Raw genomic sequence first — 14,859 nt, 5'->3', positions numbered from 1 at the left:
GCTTAAGTGTGCATTTAATGCAAGGGTTTATTTGATTTGTTATCATACTAAGCCGACTTGTGGCTTAGTTGGGTATAAGTAAGGGGGTCTTGTGGAGTCTTTAGGCATTCATTTAGGGGAGTTAATCATTATTGAGTGTGGGATCCAGCATGGAGAGATGAAGTAGCTGAGTGAGCAAAATTTTCCGTAGTGTGTGGACAAAATACCGAATGTAAGGCAGTTTACACCTAGATTTTGGGTAAAGTTTGAGAAGGGCTAGTAGTTGAGGCTTGGGAAACAAGAAGATTGCTTGGTGGGCTTGCAAGCACAAGTTTAGATCTTCCTTCGAAGTTTCTACCAAAGCGTGGATCTGGACTAGCTGGGGTATGAGTTGGATCTTGCAAGTTCTTGCAGAACTACTATTGTAATTGTTGTTGTATTTGGCCTTAACCGAGAAGGCCTTACAACCTGACACATTGCATGTAATCAGTTATTTTATGAATAAAGAGTTGTGTTTGGTATTAGATCTTGTATTGTTGTTTTGTTTCCGCTGTGTAATTATTTGCTGGGGGCTAGGACATCCCCTTTGGGGATTCTCCTGCCTTGCACTGTGTCAAGCTACCTATTGCAAACTTTCGTGATTATTATTCAGTTTGATACAAATTTGAAAATTGCAAAAAGGATTCACTTGTGTAGACACAACCTATGAAGCTAGAGGTATGTTTCTGAAAAGTGAGGTCAAAATATTGCAATCATAGTGAGTCATGGAGCACAGTGTATATACCTATTTTGATTGACATAATTGAGAAGCCACAACCAATTTTTAAGCTACATCCTTCGAAGGCAAGCAAGATCGACATGACAAGAGCCCCATCTTCGATAACTCATGGAGTACTATTAATTGAAGATGTTCGATCATACATCCATTGCAAAATTGAAGAGCTAGGAGTGGAAGACATAAACGAAGCATTTGGAATACTGTGCGTGAACAAAAAATTGTAACAAGCACAAGCCCTTGGAAGCGAAAGGTTCTACCTATGCGGTCAAAATTCCAAATAATTTCCAACATGAATGGGTCAGATATGTATTAAGTATACTTCATGAAGAAATGTTGTGTTTAGACAAACCATATGTGATAACCAAAGAAATCATTCATATAGTAATTGGGTTATGCGCAACCGTTCAATTACCCTCGATAGGAATGAAAGCTGGAAATTTGGTCACATAGCTAACCACAAGAAGTTTGATTCAAGTTCATTAAGGGTGAGCAACATTAAAGATATAGAAGTGGGATATGCAGTGATGGTGAAAGTTACAAAGTCTATCAATCGAGTAGATTGAACAACGTGCTTGGTGGAGCAATTTATGCAACATATAGAATGGTGAAAGAAGATGCAGTATACAATCTGAGTGAGATGCTGAGAAGCCAACTATTTGCAAACAGACACAAAATCAAAAGAGACAAAAGACAAGCATTCAGGTTTGGAGCGATTCTAGTATGTATCTCTTTTCTGTTTGCAAAACTTCTTTCCTAGAAAAGGTATGGTCCAATGGTCAGAAGATAAACTTGTGATATTGCAAATAAATGATTTCATTAAGGACTTATGAGAAAATTTCTATAGTGTCATTTGGGGTTACTTCAAAGATTTTTAGTCTAGAATGCATAAAAGAGAAAGAATATTTGTTCGCGTGGTTGAAGAATACAAGGAAGAGATTTGTTTTCTGGTAGACACTGATACATGCATTATACAAGCAGTTCAACCTAGAACATTTTGATTACCCTCAACTGGTTATGAAGCAGATAAAGAAACAATTAGGGCACATATTAATGAATTACTATCTAGACCTATAAATATTACAAGTCAAAGATTTGGAACTTGTAAAGAAGCAGTTTCAAAAATCAAAATGGAGTTCACAAAACCAGTAATTCAAAGAAAATCACAAAGATCGATGAGTATGTTATCATAAAGGTTTGGGAGTGCAAAATCAAGCACACCAATGGTTACTATTGAAGAATCTGACAAATAACTCCGATTGATTTGACCAATGAAGAAGGAGATCAAGAAACCTGAAGCACATTATAAAGGAAAGGTAAAAGAAAGTCACAGGGTCCCCCAATGACAAGGAAAGCTGAGCAGGTGGAAGAACAATAGGTCAGTGAAGATGAAAAAGAATAGTACATATAGGAAGAAACATGTGTAAATATTGTTGAGGAAGTTGATACAGATAAAGCTAAGGAAAGTGGCAAGGAAACATATCCTAATGTGGATTCCGTTGTTGAAGACATAATACATAATGGAAGACTGAATGATGTAGAATTCAGTAATTAACTATGTGAGGACAAAGATGAGAGAATGATAGAGGAAGTAGTTGTTAGGTATATGTACAACTTTCATAAGACACCAAGTGAACTGTATGGAACAATACCCAAAGAGCTTTATAAGCTAGTCAATGGAAGATGGAGAACAACACTAAAGCTAAACAGAGAAATCATGGAAAGAGCACTCATGGAAATAACTTGAGTTGAGTAGAGAAGAAATTGAGATATTTATTGAAGCCATTAGATAAGATTTCAGTATCAAAAACACAGTTGCAAGAATCATGATTGGAGATACTTAGAGTAAACAATGAGATTGTTGAAACCTAAAAGAAACTAGTGGGTACTTTGGAAGACATTGAAAAAGAAATAAGAGAGAAGGATGCAATTGATGCAACCGGTGTAAGTAAGATGGACCAAGGCAAAGATAAAACAGAGAATGTCAAACATGGAGAAGAACAAAGTGGTGCTGATATAATAGTTATAGAAGATATAGCCTTTGAATAAATTGATCATACACCAAAAGTCTAACCAGTAACAAAACTTAAAGATGAAAGTTTGAAAGAGTTGGTAACAATGAAAAGGAAACTGAGTTTTACCGGTACTAGTGAAAGGAAAAGAAGCGAACCTATTGCAAAGATTATCATAGATGAAGAAAAGGAAAATGAAGAAGATAAAACACTCAAGAATGATGACATTACAAAGCTAAAACCCAAGGAGCTATTGGAGTATTATGAGAAGCTAGAAAGAAACAACAAGGGACAGAGTAAAGGCAAAGAAGAGGAGAGCCAGGATAATGGAAGCAACCAGAGACTTCCTAGGAGAATTAATTCCAGATGTGGAATGTGATCCTAATGTAATTATAATTGATCAAATGGACATCCTGATCAAAGCAAGTGCATAGCAAGTCCCAGAATTGGAGACAACAACACTTAGAGTGGTAGAGGAGAATTTGAGAGGAAGAAGATAGAACAACTTATAAAGACAATAGACAAGGACAGGATAACTTTATCAGAACAGGTTACTGAAGCAAAGGTCGTGCTGAGGAAAGGTGGACAACTTATGCTCAAAGTGTCAAAAATGTCAGAGTACACCGATGATATAGATAAGTGTAGAAGTATAGCTCAAAAGGAAATAGATTCATTAATTGAATAGTTTGATCCAATTTCAAGCTCAACATTGAAGTACAATTCAAAGCTAAAGATGATTACACAAAAGATAAAGCAGATGCAAACTGAAGAAGGAAAGAGGATGACTAGATTATTTGAGCTACAATCCTATTTAGCCCCCATACTGGAGAAAATGCAGCAAAGTGTAAGAGATGCAGAAAGACTACTTAGTCTACCTAATACTTGTACTTTGGACTCTATGGAAGAACTAGTAGCAGATCTACATGAAGAGTTAATCATATTGTCATATTTGAATAAGTCACTAGAGGCAACCATAGAGAGCCAAGAAGTATTTGACTGATTGTGAGTTACCTTTGTCATTGATGACAAAACACGAGAAAAGTAAGAGAAATGAGAAAGATATAAAGAGGGAGATTATGAATGGATCTAACGGGAAGAATTCACATAGAGGAGAATACTCATATAGGGAGATGCAAGGTAAAAGGGGGAGCAACTATAAGGTTAAAAGAAGCACAAGGTTTCATGAGATGTTTTTCCATCAATACCAAAGGGAGAGATTGTTGCCATTTGGCATTGACAAGAGATGTTTGGCTACACCAAGCCAAATATGATCGGTGACAAGTTGTTATTGATGGTAACTATGAGAAGGAAATATCAGTGAGGTAGGCAACTAAGGTAGAATGATCGGTAACACCTAGTCACAACCGGTGTATCAAGGAGAAGACATGAGCAAGCATGAATCTAGAGGGATCATAGGAGGATATTCTTATTCTATGATGTATATACAAATCAATTCTATAATAGAAACTCATGATGATGAGAGGTAAACAAGAATCTATGTGTACAAACTTGGTTAAATGATAGGTTCAATGTTACTTATAACAATAGGATGGTCAAATGATTGGTATAATTTGATGCATTTGAAAAAAAAGTAGTGATGAATTTTCTTGAAAGGAGTAATATAATTGGAACAATTAGAAGATGGAAGAAAGACAAGTAAGAAGATTCGAGATGAAGCAATTACTGATCAAACATATTTGACTATTCTAGGGAATTGCACAAGAAAGACCTAATGATGATCAAGGTAGTGATCGTAAATGAGCTAAGGACATATGGATATGTGAATTGAACAAGGTGTGTGCACGACAAGTTTGTAGTTTGAATGAAGTATTGAGATTAAGCAGAAAAGAGTGAGTACAGGCTAAAGAAAATGAGCGGTGAGTAAGGAGAGAGCAAGGAGAAGAACAAAAGAAAGAACAATGAAAGAGCAAAGAGATCGAGAGGTGATTACAAGTGAAGGAGCAGAGATTAAGCAGAGAGAAGCTACAATCTAAGCATAAGAAAAAGGGTTTGACAGGCAAGCAGTGCTACCAACAGATTAATCAACTTGTTACATAGCAATCACAGCGAGGGAAATCCCTTAAATGGGTGGACCTTAACCGATCTTATTGTTGCAAATCCTTTAACAGGGTGGACTCTTATAAGGTGTTCTAAATCCTCTAATTGAGGTAGATCCTAACATATCATCTTGTACTCTTAACAATGTACAAACACTCTAATAGGGTGAACCCTCATAAAGGGTATTTGTAAGCTCGTAATAGAGCAAACTTTTAATTGCAGTGAAAGACTTGTGGGTATCATCCCTTTTTACCTTCTAACAAGTGTTATCTGTAAAACCAAAATGATTGTGTTGTGTTGTGAATCTTTTGATTGATCAGTGATCTATGTTTGTTTGTGACAACAGTTATTTGGTTAATGTTTTGGAAGTAAAGTTTTATTGGTAGTTTACTTATTGTGCTGATTACCACCACCCCGCCCACCCACTTGATACCATTTCATACCTATATATATATATATATATATATATAGGTATGAAATGGTATCAAGATATATATATTTGTTATACATTATGGTTAGCAAAAATATGAACTTAAGGTGTGTAGGGTAAATGGGTATGGATGCATATGCATGTGGATATGACCAAATGCATTATGCAACTAAGTGAGCACATGGTTAGATTATGTATAAAGCCATATGAAACTGATGGAGGAGAGTCCAAGGACAACATTATACTGGAAGTGTTCAAAGATTACATAATTATAGTGGAGTCCAAATACGACATAAATGCAGTGGAGAAGGGTTTTATAATTTATTGTTAGAGCGAAATAGGAAGAACTAGTGGAGGAGCTTCACAAATTATTCCCATGATAATTAATTGCAAAATTAAAAAATCCCACAAATATGCTTAAAAATTTGTAATATATCAAAACTTGACTTGGCTATGTCATAAATGTCGAACTCGATTCTTCCTTTTGCAATCGTTCTATGATTCTAGAGTGCTACCTTTGTGTCTCTAATTTCTACCTCTACCTCAATAAACCCTTGCCTAGCTTTATGCTTTCTGACTACAAACATTGCCACTTTTATAAGAAATTGAGATTATTTTTGGGTATAGTAGGTTTGTAAAATGTTTTATTGTGCCTTTTGTCAATTGGATTAAATCCCATTTTTTGATGCTTTATTCCTAATTAAAACATGATTTTTTGCCAACAAATTGTTGGTTGTGATTGACTGATTTTCCCTGATTTTTTTGGGCAAAAAATTAGCCCTACCATAAATTTTTGATTAATTGGGTATACTTGGGATTTTCCCCTGGTTTCAACTTCTTTGGCTTAGACCAACCATACACTGTGCTTGGATATCATCTGTTCAGTAAAAGGTATGAGCAATGATTTCACCAAAAAATATTATTATCAATCTTGCCAATCTAATCTACTTGAGTGACGAGAAACTATTGAAATTTCCAAAACAAATACAAGTAATCACCAAAACTTCAATGAACTACTTTTTATTTTGGTAGTTTATAGCAATAGTTTCTCCCAAATTTCTCTCTTGTTACAAATGAGAGGGGCAAGCCCATTTAATAGGCCTTCAAATGACAATGAATGACCAAGATCAAAATAGAATCAATGGCTGAAATTTTGGGATATAAGCTCTAATTAGGGTTCAACTATTAATAGATTCTATGTCGAGGTAGTGGGGTCAAGTGGACCAATGAGAGAACAAGATGACCACTTGGAAGAGTGTGGGTCAAGTTGACCAATGAGGAGACAAGATGCTCATAGGGTATTTAATGACCTTTTGCCCATAATAGCCCGTTCTTTATTCCCTTCTTTAAATGATGTGCATCTGGATATGGCTATTTCTATCTCATTTATAGAGAAACTTGATATAGTCTCGCATTCGTATCCATAATAGCTACATCCTTTTCACACTTGCTTAAGTTTTATTCCCATTTTGGCATTGACTCTCGGGTCTTGTGCACAATGCTTGAGAGTATGAAAATATTCTTCAGATGTGTTTGTACTCTATAATAGCTTTGTCCTTTTCATATTTGTCATTGATTCTTGGATTTTTTATTTAATGGTTAAGAATATGAAAATATTCTCTAGATCATCTTCTAAGACTGAACTCATGCCAAAGAATCCCGCTAGCTTGTTCTTCAAGTTATTTTCTTTTATCTCTTTGTTAGTCAGCCTCTTTGAACAATGCTTCAACTATATTATGGATTCCTTGCTGGATGTTCCCGATTACTTTCCTCAATCAAGCTGACTCTTCATTTGATTTATCAAATAATTCCTTTCTTGTGACTATTGCACCATACCTTCGAGGAAATTCACACACTTCATTTTCTCTTATCACTCCACCATCCATCAATGCTTGCCTGAGAATTTCTGTCGAAACCTCCAAGTGTGGAATGGTCTTGTTTTGGTAGATATGGGTATCTCTCATGTCTGATCCACACACTGTATTTTGCCAAGGATAGCCAAAGTTCTTCCATATATGTGAGCTAAATCCTCCACGAACTTGCATGCAACATTATAAACATTCTTCATCCACCCCGTGGTGTCTTGATGATTCTTCTTAATTCTTCAAGGCCATTAATAAATTCCTTTGGAAGAGTTGTAGGGGCAACACACGTTTGATCTTCGTGCTTAACTGGACTGGATGGGTTAGGCATTGTAGATGTCCACACAAAGCTTTTTACTTTTCAATCTTTAGTATTTTCCTATCTTCATCCATTCTTTGAATGCTTGGGTGGAATCATTAAATTCTTCCATTACTTGTGCCTCAATTGCATGTCCTAGGTTAATTGTTGTCACATTATATTCTTTAGGATAATTTTGTCTTTGGCCTTGTTTGTCCTTGGTACTACCACATGTAAATCTTTGGATCTTGATTCATCCTTGGTGATTTTGGAGAATATTTGTGTTGTGTTTCTTTGTTAGTTTATTTATTTGGTATAGAAGTTCCTATAACTCCAACACAAGATCGATTTCTTCCATTTGATCCTTCTTCATTCTTTCTCTCATCCATTTTAGAGCAGCTAACTATTGATCACGCACTTGTAATTTTTCTAGCTCTTGGTTTGTTTCCTTGTTGTTTCTTGTTCTAGCTCTTGATTTTAATATCTAATTTCAAACATAGGTTTATTTTTGTATCTCCTTTCTAGTTGTGTAGATCTCAGTTGATTCTTGGATTTGCATTTGTGAGTTTATTTATATTCATCATTGCCGATATTGTATCATTTAACCTTGTTCTTTCATTTTCAATTTCTAATCATATCCAATCAATTTAATCAAAAGATGGTAACAAAAGCCCACCAAGTGCCCAATTCTCTCACATGTTTGGAGTTGGTCCTAATTTGTTGTCTCCTAATGTAATAGTGTTTGGAAACGGCTTCTAGTTTGCATTCTTAGGCTAGATGATCCATTATCCAACTTTACAAATATTAATAATCATTATGAAGTAAGAATATATGTTAACATCTCTACACGTACAAGCATTAACATTAAATATTGAGATTTCATGAGATAAATCCATTTAAACATCATTCATATTTAAACCAAAATAAATCAATAGCATTAATGATTATTCCAAGGCATGTCTCTATAGTAACCATATTAAGAATTTGTTGGAAATGTTTACAAACCACAATATCAAGTATGGTTGGAATTGTATTGTGAGGGCATGGATGAATTCCTTTTCCATCCATGTCAGGGTGGCATACTTGAGAAGACCCTTATGGCTGAGAGCTCTCATTTGCATCCTGGCCCATGAAGATGGTAGGATCTTGTGCCCACTCCATCCCTTAGTTCACCTTGGAGGCTGGTCGTCCTCTTTGGCTAAGCTTAGGAGCACTCATTCGCCTCTCATTCCACGAGCATGATAGGATTTTTGGTTCATCCATCTTTCGGTGCCATGCTTGATAAGATCCTCAAGCCCTAGGGCATGATTGGAATTTTGCTCCCCCCTTGCCCTCGGGCATGGTGGGATTTCTAGTGTATCCATCTTGAGGTGGTGTGTTTGATATCTCATGAACTTTAGTGGCCATCCTTCCTATTTGCAAGCCATTTCTAATCATTCAAAACTGATTTCCTATAGGAATTCTGCATTTGCGTTCATTAATAAATAATCATATGGGAAATGCAAATAAATTACTTACAATTTATATTTACATGTTTATGCAAAGTAAATACATATATCTATTAATTCATAATCTAATAACCTAATGTGTTAATTTCCCTTTTTGTTTATCTAATTCAAACTTTAAAGCCTTCCTCAAATGAGGCTCTCACCTTTTATACCCTCCAAGATGGGAAGGGTCGCAATGCTTAGTTTCCTTTTATACCTTCCAAGGTGGGAAGTGTCACAACCATTAGTCTTGAAAAGATAAATCTTAACAGCCACTGCCTTTCCATGATTGCTTCTATTAAGGATAACAAGGGTCACATCTTTTCAAAAATGGGAGCTGCCTTTATAATCTGTTCTCTGCCTCTAAACTTAGTCAGCCCTATTGACATTCAATTCTAGTTGGCCTCCTTTGAAATAATTTACTTTTAACTAGTTGGCCCTTTTTAAATTTCCATTGATTTCATTGCCTAGGATTATTTATAAGGTCACCTCCCTTTGAATTTCCATTAATTTCACTCCTTAGTTTCATTAATTAAAGCTACAATGTGTCTTACAGAACAGGAGCATGACAATTTATCTCAATTTTGCAAATCAATATACTTTACTAATTCTATTTAATTGATTATGACACTACTTGAGTTGAAAATCGATATACAATTTTGGCATGGTTGATATCAAAAGACATTAAATTTAAATTATATCTCTTACTCAAAAAAACTACACTCCTTTGAGTTTCATTTAATATATACAAAATAACGTTTGATTTTTAAAAAAATCTCTTGTTTTAGCTACACTTGAACCTGGAGAGGAATGACAATTATAATCAAGTTTATTCTTATTTAATGCTGCTTCATATCTAATGTCTATGCCATAGTCAATACAAAATTGTAGAAAAACGTTAATAAAGATTGATTGAAATATGATGGATAGGTTGATAGAGTTGAAGAGGACATGTCCTTATATTTTTCTGCTTATTGTAGAAATATGTTTACTAAAAATATTAATATTTTTGACATGTAAAATGCCTGCCAAATTTAAGGTCAAATATAATAGGTTTTTTAATGCAATTATGTTGTTATACAGTACACTACACCCCTTGCTGTCATTATCGAATTCCTCTTGGCTTTAATGATTGATCTTGTTATATCTGAAACCTTTATTCCAAAGGATGACTATCACATCCTGATCTGACTACCTCAAGGGTTTACCCCACAGCTTGCGAACTTGATATTCTGTCCAATTCTATTTCTAAACTTGACTTCTTGCAAGAAATATGGATTTTTCTTTTAATGAATTCTCATTCACAATTCCCTTATCAAGGGAGTTGTGTCTGTTAATCATTGCAAATTCATTATTGAATACATGAAAACTTAGTCCCTTTTTTACATGCTTGCTGTTTAAAAATATTTTTTGTCTGGTTGAAAAAATTGCATGGATCCTTCATTGTTTCAAAGAGGAGAAAAATTAACTTGTAGGCTTGTAGAAATTCAGCTTTGTTCCCTCAATAACAAACATTATACTATTCTTGTTACGGAACATATGATTTGTAAAATATTTCTGAGCTTTATCCCGAAAATTCTGAGAATTGTGAAATGTTCAGGAAGAGGCTAGTGCTTGGTGATTTCTTTTTGAGCATTCAACTATAGCACTCAATTGGATAATCATTTAATATTGTCGTACCAAAAATCACTTAAAACTAGATTTGGTTTTCAAATGCTGATACTTTCAGTCTTAATATTTTCTTTCCTTTTTGTTTCTCTCTAGGAGCTTAAGTCAAGGTATCTGTTCCTGAGAAAGCCATAATTTAGTTGATCGTCATCTTAAGTTGGCATATTTTATTTGGAACAACCAAATGCATGGCATATATTACCTCTTAAATGGTGTGGCTGTTAATGTGACTTCTTCTATTCTGAATTGTGCTATTGGTATATGGTTTTCTAACAATATAATACTCCTAGAATTTCCCACACTTGGGCTGTGTTTCTTTAGGGTTTATTGAGGATTTGACATTCTATGTTCCTTCTGTTTTATTTATTCTTGCTCTCATAACTTCAGGTGATATAATTTTGGATTGTCAGTATTGCATGCAATTTTAATGGATAATCTGCATTGTATTTTCTATTTCCTTTAAATTTATTCTTGTGTTAAATTTGCAGGAACTTACAGGAGGCATCCTACTTTTAAGAAATAAGTTTTATATTGTAATTTATAGAGGAAAGGACTTTCTACCTCCACTTGTTGCCAATGTATTAGCAGAGAAAACAGCTGAGGCAAAGGTCTTTCAAGATGACGAAGAAGATGCAAGGTTGAAAGCAGCTGCATTAGTGCAAACGAGGGCTGAAATAGGAACTAGTATTGCTGGTACACTGGCTGAAACCTTAGAGGCCCAAGCACGCTGGGGGACAGAATGTAAAGACCCACAGAAGGCAAGGGCAGCTGCTGCTGAGGCCAGGAAGGCTGAAGCAGAAAGAAAGTTTCAGCAGAAGATAGCTATTGTAAGTTTAGTATAACAACTATCTTCAATTTTTAAGACTTAAAATAGCAGATATTAAATCTGTCATGTAAATGGAATAGCAGATTGGCAATACGTACAAGGGAAAGAAAAACATATGCCTTCAGTAATATGCTTCAAGTTGGAACTTAGACTTTATGTTTCAGTTAAGATTGAGGACATAGTTGAGAATATCTTTGTGCATTAACTTCAGCTTTTGGATAACAGGCCCAACTAAAGAAGCAGAAAGCAGAGAATGAATTATCTAAGTTAGAAGCATTTTTGTCACCTTCTGAACCACTGGAAGATCGAGAAACAATAACAAATGAAGAAAGGTTTATGTTTCGCAAACTTGGCCTCAGAATGAAACAATTTTTACCTCTGGGTAAGTCATGATTGGATTAGAAATGCAGTTAGCTCGAGATTTTGTGGCAATCAATAGCACCAATTTCAGATAGAATCATCACTAAATTGTATAAATCTGTTCTGGTCTTTTCCAGGGAGGCGGGGAGTTTTTGATGGTGTAGTTGAAAATATGCACTTGCATTGGAAGCATAGAGAATTGGTGAAAATCATTTCAAAAGGATACAGTTTTGCATGTGTTGAAGACATAGCAAGAACCTTGGAAGCTGAAAGTGGGGGAATATTAGTAACAGTTGAGAGAGTATCCAAGGGTTATGCTATGATATTTTACCGTGGGAAGAATTATCAGCGCCCAACTCATTTGAGGCCCAGAAACCTCCTAAACAAGAGAAAAGCATTGAAACGTTCTCTTGAGCTACAGCGGAAAGAGGTGCCTTCAATTTTCTTTGACATGAGCTTTTGTGCTGCTATTTTTTTGGGGTAAATTTAGGATTTATTGACTTAAATTCATATGGGAAACTGAAACAGTTATTATTTGAAGTTGTGGCTTCTCTGTTCTTGCTGCTGTTCATATAAATCTATTTGCCTCATTATTGATTAGCATTGTATCTTTTGGACAAATTTGCAGTCACTGAGTTTTCACATATACCAGCTGGAGCAGAACATAAAACAGTTGAAATTGGACCTTGTATGTTTCTTTCTACCTGGCTGCTCAGTATTGCTTTTAAAGTCTATATAAATTCTTGACCACAACTGGTTTAGAGGGATGTCTAGCAATTATATTAGGTTTTTCCTTTATCAATTGTTTCTATATAGAAATTAGAGAGCTTATGCACCAATTTTAACATAAATTGTTATTAAGTGCACATTGAAGGTGTTCGTATGGGTTTCAATTATAATGGATTTTCTGCTTACTGCTTTGAGACAATGACATTTAATATACTGTCTCTCTATTTATCTTCAGAACAAGGCCGATTATGCGGATGTGGATGCACATACTCCAGATTCAAACTCAGAACAGGAAACTACATATTCTCATACATTTATAGAGGTGTGAATTCAGTAAAATTTAGATATATAATTTCTGTCTTTAACTACCAACATCGAACGCCAAATGCTTTATAACAAAAGATAAACAAAAAATTTGTTATTGCCATGCAGAGTGATGATGAGGAGTCAGAGAATGAACATTTTTACAGTTATAGTGAAAATGAAGATACATCTTCTGTACATGATTCAGAGATTGATGCAGTTGAGGCACTTCAAAACTCTGAGCCTGAGACTAGATTACAGGAACATATGAGCAAAGAGTTTGATCCAATCTTTAGCGGTAAGAGCGAAGACCCTTCCTAATTAAGGAATAGCATGATTAGAGTGATCAATGTTTTGAAAGACTGATTTGGTATTCCTATCTGAGTTTGTATATGAAATTTGTGAATAGCTATATTCTGATTGAGCGGCAAAAAATGTTTTTTTCCAGGATATCCACTATGAGTCAGTCAAGAGAAGTGATTGGAGTAAAGTTACAAAACTTCGTTTTGATCCTTAAAATGAAGGAACCAAAGGTATCAAGACGGAATAGCAGCTGCTGTTTGAGTGCAGTAATTCTTTCAATAACAGGATTTTTTGAAGATAAGCTGGTGATAATTTTGAATGATCCAAAGATTTTCACGTTCTGTGGAATCTATACAACCATGGTTTCTTTGTGGATTTCGTACTTGAATTTGGTAGCATGAGGACATTCAAATTATCAGTTAAACATTCTCCTACGGAGAATGGTCTTGCTTTGGTTACATTAGCTGTGTGCTAGTTGTAACATCTGTTGCAAAATCAGGTTTTCTATGCTTGGGCCTTAAGAATCACAAAAGGTCCAATCTTGGTTGATCAAAATTTGTATCTATAAGATATTCCATTCTGTCAAACTTTCTCTGTTAGTCTTTGAGTCAGTTAAGTCTTTGACAACCTGTTGTTGCATCCAATTATTATGACTTGTGATCATGTTATGCAAATACATGGTAAACATGCATGTAGAATATCCCTGACCGTGGTTCTTTTGCATAGTGTTGCAAAGTCTCGGGATGGAATGTAGGGATGAGTCTTTGAGATAGGGTGACTAAGGGCCTTGTTTTGGGGATGGTGGGAGTAATATATATATATATATATACACACACACACACACACATACATACTTGAGAATTTAGCTATTAAAACAAATGTCCAAGGAACAGCCATGAAACTTTAAAATGCTAAACATATTGCATTAATCAATAAAAATGTTGAATGTCTATATATTTTAATTTATATAATATGCTGTTGATTAATAGTTTGTCTTCCTTGGATTTGGTTTATACCCTGCCTCTTAATGTGCCCAATGTGTGGTGGAAAACAAAGCAATTAACGACAGAATGGATCAATGTAGTAATCTATGAAAGACCCTTGAATTGAAAGGTACAACTCACTTGTGATGCAAAGATTTGCAATGAATTTTTTTTTAGTAGATCAATAAATTTGTGGGGGGATGCTCTTAACCAGAGAGCGGAAGAGGTATAACTACATTGCCCAACTCTTCAAGCAATCCTGACAAATTTCAAATGATGACTCATAGCCTCCACAACTATGAATGCATATGAGTCATGCTCAATCTCTTCTAATAGCTAAAATGCGATCTTATCTATCTATTGAATGTAAGATGCAACAATGCAAGGCTATCTATCAATGCACACTGCACAAGAAGAGAAAGTATGATCAATTAGACAATACCCAGATTGCCTAAGTTACTGAGATTTTGCAATGACTTTGCTTCTCATTTAGTTCCTTACATTAATCAAATCCCAGACTTCTCACATAGCAATGAAATGCACATGAACTAACTTGCATAGAACAGAGGGATCAAGATAATACTGTAAATGAGGGAAGCAAAGCCTACAACCACCAAAAAGAAAGACACAAAACCCAATTTATTTGCAATCTCACAGTGTCATTAACAACACATTTCTTTCCCAACACCATGCAAGAACTAAATGAACAACAAAATCAATATGCAGACACAGAGTCTCACAGAGTAGTCCTAGCTATAGGAGTTTTCCCACATAATAATTTTGCCA

At 35.1% G+C, this 14,859-nt stretch overlaps 1 protein-coding gene across 1 annotated transcript in view; it reads left to right on the top strand.

Moving 5' to 3' along the window:
* LOC149571539 (CRM-domain containing factor CFM3, chloroplastic/mitochondrial-like) overlaps window positions 1–13,677 on the top strand; it is a 69,784-nt gene extending 56,107 nt beyond the window's left edge. The window contains exons 4-10 of the mRNA XM_089813051.1: window positions 11,058–11,396; window positions 11,621–11,777; window positions 11,893–12,185; window positions 12,384–12,443; window positions 12,720–12,806; window positions 12,917–13,085; window positions 13,236–13,677. Coding sequence (XP_089669177.1) covers window positions 11,058–11,396; window positions 11,621–11,777; window positions 11,893–12,185; window positions 12,384–12,443; window positions 12,720–12,806; window positions 12,917–13,085; window positions 13,236–13,249 — 1,119 coding nt within the window. The 3' untranslated portion in view covers window positions 13,250–13,677. The remainder of the gene's footprint in view (window positions 1–11,057; window positions 11,397–11,620; window positions 11,778–11,892; window positions 12,186–12,383; window positions 12,444–12,719; window positions 12,807–12,916; window positions 13,086–13,235) is intronic.
* The last annotated feature ends 1,182 nt before the right edge of the window (window positions 13,678–14,859 follow it).

This window comes from Cupressus sempervirens, chromosome 2 (assembly GCF_028749045.1).
Source record: "Cupressus sempervirens isolate cs-2001-9-10 chromosome 2, ASM2874904v1, whole genome shotgun sequence".
NCBI lineage: Eukaryota > Viridiplantae > Streptophyta > Pinopsida > Cupressales > Cupressaceae > Cupressus > Cupressus sempervirens.
This window is presented reverse-complemented; position numbering and strand designations above follow the sequence as displayed.